This window comes from Alligator mississippiensis, chromosome 15 (assembly GCF_030867095.1).
Source record: "Alligator mississippiensis isolate rAllMis1 chromosome 15, rAllMis1, whole genome shotgun sequence".
NCBI lineage: Eukaryota > Metazoa > Chordata > Crocodylia > Alligatoridae > Alligator > Alligator mississippiensis.
Window position 1 is genome coordinate 26,338,019 of NC_081838.1, and position 10,981 is coordinate 26,348,999.

The 10,981-nt window shown below is 61.3% G+C and overlaps 1 protein-coding gene across 1 annotated transcript; it reads left to right on the forward strand.

Annotated features, from left to right (window-relative positions):
- Positions 1–221: 221 nt before the first annotated feature.
- LOC102560747 (coiled-coil alpha-helical rod protein 1) lies at positions 222–9,569 on the forward strand. Its single transcript, XM_059718890.1, has 18 exons — positions 222–370; positions 604–690; positions 767–941; positions 1,022–1,487; positions 1,641–1,783; positions 1,857–1,953; positions 2,022–2,129; positions 2,343–2,486; positions 3,918–4,028; positions 4,214–4,320; positions 4,434–4,546; positions 4,754–4,832; positions 5,380–5,504; positions 5,624–5,812; positions 5,889–5,990; positions 6,082–6,233; positions 6,344–6,479; positions 6,559–9,569. The coding sequence occupies exons 2-18, from the start codon at positions 621–623 to the stop codon at positions 6,669–6,671; spliced, it is 2,430 nt and encodes an 809-aa protein (XP_059574873.1). The 5' UTR covers positions 222–370; positions 604–620; the 3' UTR covers positions 6,672–9,569.
- The last annotated feature ends 1,412 nt before the right edge of the window (positions 9,570–10,981 follow it).

Here is a 10,981-nt window from a genome sequence, read left to right on the forward strand (position 1 = left end):
GGGACAGCCCCCGCTCACGTGTGCCGGCTCCGCGCCCCGCCCCCCCCGCCCCAGGCACAGGCCCAGGCCCTGCCGGGCGGGCCGCTCCCCGGAGGCAGCGCGGCCCCGCCTCCCAATGCCGAGCAACCCCGCAAAGAACCCCGCCCCCGGCGGGCCCGCCTCCGCTCTCATTGGCCAGGGCATGGGCTCGGCGGCCTGGCCCCGCCCTGCCACCCTGTGATTCGTTGGGGCCCGGAGCGGGCGGGGCTTCGCTCCGCTGCCACGCGCGGGTTGGCCAGTTGGAGTCCCGGGCGCTCTGGCGCGAGGCTGGCGGGAACTCCACTTCTCTTCTCGCGAGACTTCCCGGGCTGGGGGCGGGACTCAGGGGAGCGTGAGTGCAGGGTCGGGGGTTCAAGGCTCCCAGCATCCCCCAGGTGGGAGGGGCTGGGGCAGGTGGGGCTGGAGTGGGCGGGGCTGGGGCAGGTGGGGAGGGTGTGGGGCAGGTGGAGGTGGAGTGGGAGGGGGTTTGGGCAGCTGGGGCTGGAGGGGTGCGTGGGGCAGGGGCAATGAGGGGTGGCTTCCCCCAGCCCTGCGCTGCAAGCCCCGTGCCTGCATCTCCCATAGGTCGGCGCCGCGGGACCATGGAGCGGAGGGCCGGGGCCGGGCAGCGCCTGGATCCCCCGGCTGCCTTCGGCGCCCCCGCGCCTGCTGGTAACGCCTGGCTGGGTCCCGGCCCCCTCTGGGCGCAGGGCCGCGGGCGCTGGTCTGACCCGTGTCCCCTCGGCAGGTCCCCGGGGGCTGATGCCCCCCTCGCACTTCCGGCCCCGCACGGCAGCGCCCCGGGACGCAGGCCCGTCCGGCTGGAGGCCACCAGAGCTGAGCTGGGAGCCCCCGGGGTGGGCGGAGGAGGCGTCCCGGGGCTGCAGGGCCGCGGCGATGGACCAGCCCGGCGCCCGGACCAGGTAACGGCCCCGCGCCCCCTGCCCTGAGCCGCGTCAGCCCGCTGCCCGCACCCACCTGCCCTCACCACCCTGCCCCGCAGGTCGCTGGACCGGGAGGCCGAGCCCCTGGGCCCCGGCCCGGCCTTGGCCACGTCCCAGGAGGCCGAGATCATCTCCCGCCAGCTCCACGAGATCCGGCGGCTGGAGGCGGAGCTGGCCGGGACGCGCGCCACCGCCCTCCAGCAGGAGGCGACAGGGGCCCCCCGCGCCAGCACCGCCGCCCGCCTGCAGGCAGAGGCTGATGCCCTCGGGACGGAGCCGGGGGCCCTCCGGGTCCAGAGCCAAGTGGAAGCCGACGCCCTGAGGGCGGAGCTGGAGACTCTCCGGGGGCGGAGCCGAGCAGAGGTGGATGCCCTCAGGGCGGAGCTAGCGGGGGCCACGGAGCGGCAGGAGCAGGAGGCGGCAGCCGCGCAGGGGGAGCTGCGGGCGGCGCTGCAGGAGCAAGAGGCTGAGACCCAGCAAATGAGGGAGCGCCTGCAGGGGGCGCTGGACCAGCACCGGGTGGAGGTGAGCAGCAGCCGGGCCCTTGCCTGGGTTGTCTCCAGCGCGAGGAGGGGGGTGAGGGTAGGGCTGGGAGCCAGGACTGGCAGGTCCCCTCCGGGCTGGGGGAGCGGGGCTGGGTGGGCGAGTGCGAATCCAGGCTGCCTGCCTCCTTTCCAGCTGTGCCAGCTGTCCGCAGCCCACGGGGCAGAGCGGGACGCCCTGACGCAGCAAGTCCGCGAGCTGCGGGAGGAGCTGGAGGCCCGGGGACAGGAGGCCGCCCGTCTGGAGCAGCAGCGAGACGCGCTCCAGGAGCAGCTGGGGTAGGCCGCTGCCCTCGCGGCCCCCAAGAGGAGCCAGGCCCACCAGGTGACCCCTTGTCCTCTGCCCCTGCAGTGTGGCCAAGGCTGAGCTGGCCTCCCAGAATGCTTTGCTGCAGCAGCTGCGAGCCGACCTGTGCGAGCAGAACAGCCCCCCTCAGGAGTGCCTGCAGGTGAGTGGGGCCGGGGCCAGGGCCGGAGAGTGCCCTGCCGGGAGTAACGACAGCCTCTCCCACAGCAGGCGGAGGCAGAACGGGATGCTCTGAGGACCGTGGTGGAGCTGCTGCAGGTCCGACTGGCTGCGCTGGGCGACATCCTTGCCCTGCAGGAGGCAGAGCTGACGCGGAAGGTGAATGGCCCCAAGGCCACGGGGCACGTCCCTTGGTGGCTGGGCTGCGGCACCAGGTCCCTGGGGCGGCTGTGGGGACATGGTGTGGTGGGGAGATCCAGCAGGGTGCAGGGGGAGGCTCTCCCATGCAGGGGAGTGGGTGCCGTGCCCTGAGGGTACTAGGGGCTCTGTGCTGTACAGGGCCTCACTAACTCCTTCCTCTCGTGCTCCCAGCCCTGGGACCCCCTGCAGCCTGAGGGGGCCATGAAGGCCCAGGCCCTGCTGAGCCGCTGGCGGGAAAAAGTTTTCGCCCTCATGGTGCAGCTCAAGACCCAGGAGCTGGGCCAAGCCGAAGCCACTGGCCTGCTCCGCAGGAAGGTGTGTGCTGGGGCTGGGGGGATGCCTGGATCTCCTCCAGGGTCCGAGGGCCAGGGGGGAAGTGGTGATGGATTAGAGCAGAGGGGGAGGGAGCTCTGTCCAGGCTCTGGATGGAATGGTGCACTGAAAACATCAGCTCCCTGCTCCACCGCTGACGGAAAGGCAAATAAAGCATTAGGGATCATTAAGGGAAGTACAAAGAAATACAAATAATCCAATAAGGGAAGTACAAAGAAAACACAGTACCATGATGCCTATTAATAAGTCTGTGGGGCATCCCATCCACACCTTGAATACCACACCCGGTTCTGGCCCCCACACCTCCAAAAGGAGATTGCACCTTCTCCAGTTCCGCTGAGAAGGGCAGCAAGGATGCTGAGTGGTCCAGAGCGGCTTCCACTTGAGAGACTAAGGAGGCCAGGCCTGCTTACCTTAAAAAAATTGACACTTGGGGGACATGAGAAGGGTTTACAGAGCACTAAGTGGCCACTAACTAAGGATTTATTGTTTACCATCTCTCGCCAGACGAGAACGAGGGGTCTCAACATGAAACTAGCGGGTAGCAAACTTAAAACTAAAGGCAGCGAGTTCTCTTCCATCCAGCGCTTTATTCAAGCGTGGGACTTGTGGCCACCAGATGTGGTGGGAGCTGCCAGTTCACAAAGGGACTGGGCATGTTTCTGGAGAAAAGGGGCATCCACAGCTGTTGAGCAGGGAGTAAGGGGCACAACCTCTGCATCAGAGGCGCCTGGACCTTCAATGCCAGAGCCTGCAAGGGAGAGAGGAACAGGAAAATCCTGCTCGGACTCTGTTTGCTCCGCCTTCCAGCCTCCGCTCTGTGCCACTGTGTGACACAAGCCTATTTGAAGTGCCAGGGAGCATGGGCCTAGGCACACCGAGGCAAACTGTAAGCCTCCCTTGCTAAGAGGGGCCCCCACAGGAGCACCAGCAGATTCTTTGGGGCAAATAAAAGACAAAACACAGACAGGAGTGAGGTCAGCTTTAAAGCAAGTGGTTCAAGCAGGAACACCAAGCAGATCACACCTGCTGGCCCTTGAACACATCTTGGGAACCAGTGGACACTGCCCAGTGAGACTGCCTGGAGGCGGGATCAGACCAGGGACAGAAAAGCGGTGCTGCAGGCCCTGGGGTCCCCTCCAGCCAGCAGCTCCTTCCTGGTCAGGCAGATCACCAGCTTGGCTGTGGCCAGGTGGAGGCCGTTTAACACAGGAGATTGGGCAAGATGAACCTAAGGTCTGCCCCAGTACATGGCAGCTCTTGTGTTCTTATGGGAGTGGGGTGTGATGGATCAGAGCAGGGAGGCTGGGAACCAGGGCACCTGGGGTCTCCCAGGTTTGGAGGGGAGGGGAGGAAAGAGGAGGGGAGGGGGAGCCAGGACACCTGGGTCCTATTGGTTCTGTGTTTCGGCAGGTGTTGGAGCTGGAGGGTGAGGTGGCGCGACGGGACCAGCAGGTCGCGCTGCTCTTGCACAGTTTGCAGGAGAAGACAGCTGAGGCCGACATGGAGAGAGTGAAGAGCAAGGTCTGGACCGGAGCAGGACGAGCTCTTTTCTTCTGGGGGCACCATACCCAGCTGGCCAGGGGTGCAGCTGGCTCTGGGGACTAGGGGTGGGCAGTGCCCTCCTTTCTGGGAGGTGCCATCCTGAACCAGCCCAGGGACACTGGTGGGAAGACAGCACTGGATCTGGACCCCACTCTCTCCTACAGACGCTCCAGGCTGACCTGTCCCACAGCAAGGACTCAGGGCAGCGCCAGCAGCTCCGGGCAGAAGCGGCTGAAGGCGCCTTGCGGGGCCTGGTGGAAGCTGTGAGGAGGTGAGGCAGGGGCATGGGACCACTGGAGCAGCCCGGTCTCCCAAAATCCCTTGTTGCAGCGGCAGGAGGCAAGTCACAAAGGAGCCTCTGACCCCAGACCTTGCCCTCCACAGTCTGCAGCAGCAGGTTGGGCAGCAGGAGGGGGAGCTGCGGGCGGCCGTCTCGCGCCTAGCTGGTCTGGGTGCTCGTGTTGGCTTCGCTGCCAGGAGAGTAGACGCCATCCAAGGTGAGGGGTGGGGCTGGGTAGAGCCTGGGCACAGGCCCTGCCCCAGGGACTCGTCTTCCCCATGTCTCAGCATGACCCAAGGGTGCAAGGATCTATCTGTCCTGTCACTGCCTGTTCCAGACTTTCCAGCCATGCTCTTGGCTCTGTCTTGTTGTCCTGCCCCAGGGAGCTGTGTCTCAGAGCTATAACTGCTTCTTTGGCCTGCAGGGCTCGTCTCCCAGAAAGTGGCCTTGGCTCGACTGCAGCGGGAAGAGCCACTCAGGGCTGCCAGCCCAGAGCCAGATATGTGAGTCCCTGCAGCCCCAAGAGGAGCTGGGGTGTGGGGCTGGGAGCCGGATACCCTGATGCTCTCCCAGCTGTGGGAGGGACGTGGATTCTGGTGAACTGGTTGGATTCCAGGTGCCTGGGTCCTGTCCCGTTCCTAGGAGGGGAGCAGGGCTTTGGGGATGGGTGTCCTGGGGGCTAAGAGCCCACCTGGACACCTGAGTTCTCTTCTGGTCTGGGAGTGAGGTGGGGTCTGGTGGGTGTGAGGCTGGCAGCCAGGACACCTGGGTCTGTGTTCTGGGAGAGGAGTGAGGCTTGCTGGTTTGGAGTGGGGGGCGGGGATGCTGGATGCCTGGCTGCTTTCCCTGCTCTAGAAGGGGAGCAGGATCTGGTACATCAGAGCAGGGGACTGGGAACTCAGGTGCCTGGGTTCTCTGGGAGGGCAGCAGGTCTGGTGGGTCAGAGTAGGGGGGCCAGGAGCCTGGACACTGTATGTGTTTCTTGGTTTCTGGAGGGCCATGGGCTGGGGCCAGCAGAGGCTGCATGGCTGACCCTTTCCTCCCCTCCAGCCCCTTCCAGGAGGCTCTGCAGGTGGAGCTGGCCCAGCTGCACCAGGAGCGGGACCACTTGGCTGCTGAGCTGAAGCGCGGGGCCCAGGCTGTAGAGAGAAAGATGGCTGAGGCCCGGGAAAAAGGTAGGGCTGGGGGGTGCCCCCGTGGCTGGAGTTGGGACCACAGCCGTGGTGGTGGCTGCAGGCTGGGGTCCTGTTCCCCCCAGGTCAATACCTCTGTTCTGTCTCTGCTTGGGCCACAGCGGGGCGCGAACTCCAGGAGGTGGCCGACAGCCTGCGGCAAGTGCTGGAGCAGAAGGAGGCGGTGGAGCAGGAGTGCCAGGAGCTGCAGGGGTGGCTGGAGACGGCGCGCCAGGAGCTGCACAACAGCCAGGAGGCGGCAAAGGGACTGAAGCAGCAGTTGGCGCAGCTGCAGGGGGAACACAAGCGAGGTAGGGCAAGGCAGGGCAGGCTGCCTGGAGGGGCAGAGGGGTCCATTGGGATCACTCTGACCTCTTCCCCTTGCAGTCTTGCAGGAGAAGGTGGCCCAGGTGGAGACGCAGCTCCGTGGGGACCTTGCTGAGGCTGAGAAGCAGCTCAGTGAGGCGCGACGGGAACACACAAAGACAGGTACAGGACTCCCGTCCCTGCAGGGCCCCTGGCTCCTCACCCAGCCTCCCTCCACCGCCACAGTTCTCCTCCAGCCCTGCCGTCTCTGCAGTTGTGGCCCTGCGCCAGGCTGAGCGCCAGGCTGCTCGGGACAAGGCCCGGAGCCAGGAGTTGGCGCGGCTCCACGACGAAGCCCAGAAGGAAGAAATAACTCGGCTGGGCACTCGCCTGCGGGAGCTGGAGAGGGACAGAAACCTGCTGATGGTACATTCGAGGGGCAGGAACAGGCTCCCCTTGCTCCCCCAGCTCTGGTGGCAGCCCGCGTCCCGACCCTGGCCCCGACCCCACGCTGACCACAGCTCCTTCCCCTCCAGGCCACCCTGCGGCAGGAGGGGCTCCTGGCCCAGTTCCAACGTAGCCGAGTGACGGCACGGAAGCTGCCAGGGGAGCAGCAGGGGCCCGGCCTGGACGCAGCACTGGGGTCCTCCGGCTTGCAGCCACCTTCCCAAGGTACGCACCTGCCCCCAGCCCTGACCTGGCCTGCCTGGGCTTTGCACTCCCAGCCCTTCATGGCTCCCTCTGCCCCCAGCATCCCTGGCTGCCCTTCTGGATGACCTGCAGAGCCTGGGCACGGCCCTGCTGCGGGAGGAGGAGGAGGAGGCAGCCACAGCGGGTGAGGAGCCTGGTACTGAGGACACCTAGCTCCCAGCACGTCCAGGTAGCACCAAGCTGGGAGGATCGAACTGGCCTTTCCTGTGTCGATTAAAGAGGGTTTTCTTGAAGCACCAGTGTGTCTGGTGCTCATTTTCTCAGTGAGACCTGGCAGAGGACCCAGGCCTCCAGCCATCCTCTCCTTCCCTCGCAGCTCGTCCCAGTGGATCACAGCTGGGTGGGCGTGGGGGGTCCCACGTGCTCTGGACCTGGTGTCAGATGAGATGCTAGTTGGAGGGGGGATGGATCCAGCTCCCAGGTGCTGTCTGCCGCCTGTCCTCTGCTCCTGCCCTATTCCCCTCCCTGAGGGCTCCTGTCTCCCCACTGCTGGCACAGGGGACGACAACTGCCTGGCTCAGCTAGGGCAGACGTGCAGGGAATTCTGCGTAGCGAGGTCCTGAGGGCAGGGAGCTGCGTGGACAGTCCCACGAGCCCTGAGGAGGTGGCGGAGAGGCAGAAAGGAACCCCACAGGGCAGGGGAGGGGGACTGGCAGCTGAGGAGAGGTAGCAGCTCTGATGGAAGCTGCAGTGGAGCCTGGGGCTAGCGCTGGAGATGTGGCGCCCAAGTGTTTTGCATGTGAGAGAGTCTCCGGCCTGATTTGTGCAGACATGGAACCTGAATCCACCCCTGAGCTGCTGGCCCCTGGGATCTCCACATGGGGTGGGCACTGGGCAGGGGAGCCTGTGCCCTTCTGTGCTCCTGAGGACAGCCTGGGTGGCAGCCAGCAGGTTTGGGGTCCCAAGGGCAGCTGAGAGAGATCTAGGGAAGGAAGGACTGTTGTTTCTGATGCTGTGGTATGATAGGAAGTGTTTCCGTGGGTTCCCAGCCCCACTGAGGGTTGTCTCTGAAGCCAGCAGCCAGCTTTTGTCGTGCAGCAAACCCCAAACTTCAACTGATCAGCTCCTCAGCCCCCGCTGCAACCTGTGACCTGCTCCGTTTAACACTTTGCCTCAGAACAATCATGCCTAATGCCATTTAAACCTGATGTGTACGTGGCTGTGCCAGTTTGTCTGATAGGAGTCTTATTCCAGCTTGCTCAGGGCCACCTCCAGGTGGTGGTCTGTTTTCAGTCTGACCTGTCCCCTGCAGCCTGTAACTTGTCCTGAGCTTTGACTCTAAACTGCTTTTGATGTGGAAACAGGCCTCTAGGCTGCCTGTGTAAGGGACTGTCCTGAAGGGCAACGAACATGAATTAGCCCTAGCTGTGTTATCCAGGTCCTTCATCGGTACTTAGGGTGGGACGATGAGTTTGTGCCTCCGCAGAATCCCAGAATAAAAGGCTGTATCCCAGGGAAGCTGGTTGTCTGTTTTCAGCCTTGTAGGTCACGTTTCTGCTGCCCAGTTTCCTACAGTCGCATTCCCCATGCGAGCTGGGGGGGAGAGCATGGCTGCAGCCTTCACTACCACAGATTGTGCAGTCGAGTTTCCCTGCCCGTGGAAAAATCACAGGGAGCAGCTCGCCTAGAGCACACGGGGCCAGCCTCACCCTGAAAGAGTCGCCCAGGTGATTGTGCTGTCTCCCCTGTCAGGTAAGGATGCCCCTAGCTGGCCCCACCGATGCTGTGCTGCACCATGCTTGGGTGAGGGCAAGCGCATGGACCCATTCCTGCCTGCCCCCCCTGCATGGCGCAGCTCCCACTCCCTGCCCTGTGGCCAGTGGGGCACAGGACATTGTGATCATGAGGCATGAGTCGGTCTGTTTAGTACTAAAAAGAGCTGTATAACCCTGAGGGTTGGACCCTGTTTCTCCTGCACTGACCCGTAGGTGGTCATGCGGCTGCCAGGGCACCTCCTCTGGCATTTGCATGGGCTCTGGGTTTTGTCTACATGTGCAGAGCTGTGCTTGCCCGGGCTTCCCTCCTGAGCTGGCCCACAAGCTCCTCTTTGCTCACCAAGGCTGCTGCCCCGGTGGGCATGTGTATGTGTGTGTGGTGCCAGGCACTTCCCTGAAGCTTCAACTGCAGGAAATGCATGGCTAGTGATGGTTTGGGGGCAGTGGCGGGTCCTCCCATCTCTTTTAGCCCAATAGTCTAGCGGTTAGAGCACTTGCTAAGGAGCCAGAACTACCAGACAATGGACTGGGCATTGAAATTCAGTTGCACTGCTGTTCCTAAAACAGGTCTACATGTGCCATGGCTGTGATGTGGGTGTGCAGGACTGGGACATGTGGAGAGCTGGTGTGAGTGTAATGCACCCAGAGGGCAGGTGCAGTGACTGTTCCTGCAGCACAGAGGAGCTGCACCTACGTACCCAGGGACATAGCACACACAGCAGGAGGTGGTGGGGCTGTGGCACAGCTCCTCTCTGCACCAGCTCTTGGAGCGGGCCAGGCAGAGGTGTCAGCTCCATCCAGACTGATATTGCAGCCTGGTACACTCCCCTGTTGTTCCTGCTAGAGCAGGGCACTTTGATCAGCGTGACGTGTTGATGCCTGAATGCCACAGCGGGGCACTGTGCAGTGTAAAGGAAGTCTATACAGATGTTGATAATGGGGCAGGTTCTAGGGCTAAATATTATTCCTGAAACAGCAGCAGCCAGGGAGGAGTACGTCCAGGGTTTCACCAGCTGTCTGCTGTATATCTCGCTCAGGAAAATCTAACTTCACCTTCCACACTGCTGAGAGCTTACTACAGATCATTTGTTTGGAAGTGGAAGTGTATGTGGTATACAGAGTGCTGTCTCGCTGCAGTTGCCAGATGTGACCTTCTACCCAAGAGGATTCCATCTGAGACTTTCAGAAATAGACTGTGTCCTTCTTTATTCATCAAGAGAGAATACCGCCTCCTCTAAGAAACAGACCAACCTCCAAACTATTACCTTTGTCCACGTATTATTGTTTGAGCCAATGTCCTCTGATTTGTTTGTGTTTTATAAACGTAGCAAATTTATTACCTGCTCCTCATTGTTTTGTGGTCCTGGGGGTTGCAGTGTTACTGCGGGAATTTTCCTTGTGACGTTGTTTGTGCTGATTCTTGAGATCAGTCCTTGCTAGTTTTTATGGATGTTGGCGTCCTGTTAATAGATGGCCAGTAAATGATCCAAAACTTGTCCAAGGGCCAGTATTTCTGCACCCAGACGCATTTCAAAAATGGATTCTGTGGCCCCTATTCGGCTATTAGCAGCTCTTCGTTAAAAAGAGAGTTACAATTCCACAGGGCTTCCCAAACCTTCCTACTATCCTGGCTTTGTAATGCAACTGCCAAAATTTGCTGTGTACCAGAAACTGGGCAATTGAATCATCTTGGGAATCCAGCTTTAATACAGATTTCTGAATATTGCCTTATTTTTATATGCTATTTTCTTGAAAGTATGAAAGGACTTGTTAAGCCGAATCCAAGTGTAAACACTGTCCAAATGTCCTGCCTGGACTTCTCAGCCCTTGATGCTTCTCCCAGTCTTGAAGCCTGAAGGCTTTTGTAACCATCCAAGCTGCAGTCACTTATTTTGCGAATTCCCTCCTGATTGGCTGCTGTATCCCTTCCCCCAGCAGGCCTATAAAACAGGACAAAACCAAGACAGCTACTCTTTAATCACCCTGGAGTAGTAAGCTTTTGTGGGCTAAGATCAAGATCGAGTGTAGGGAGTATTTGAAGTCCCAGACTAAAGAGTCTGGGATGCAGGATGCTTGCCTGTAGTAACTGGAGGCATCTGAGCATGAACAGTTTGTGCCCCCAGTGGCTGGGGGGGCATGGCTGTGCTAGCGGCAGTGGGGGCGCAGCAGCAGGGATCTCCTGCAGATGCTGCTGGCACTGTTGGCAGGGGTGGGGGTGGCGAGCACCGCCCATGCGTTGGTGACCACCTGCAGGTGGTAGTGCCTTTTTGCAGGGGGTGCACCGCCACACAGGCGGTGCACGTGCACCCACATGCACTGCCTATGCATCACTCCTGCATCTGAACCACAAAACCTCTGGGCTTGGGCCTGCATGTAGGATGCCTGCCAATGGATTTGGGAGCATCTGAAGTCCCAGGGGGATAGGATGGGTGTCATGAGAGACCACAGAATGAACGTGAGCCACCAATGTGATGCTGTAGCCGGCAAAGCGAATCAAATACTGGCACGCATCTACCGATGCATCTCAAGCAAGACTAAGGATGTCATCCTCTGCTCTACTCGGCCTTGGTGAGACTGCAGCTGGAGCACCATGTCCAGTTCAGGGCGCTGTGCTTCAGGAAGGATGTGGAGAAACTCGAGAGTCAAAAGGAGGGCCATATGCATGATAAGGGGACTGAAGAACAGGTCATGCAAGAGAGGCTGAAAGACTTGGGACTGTTCAGCCTGGAGAAGAGAAGACTCGGAGGG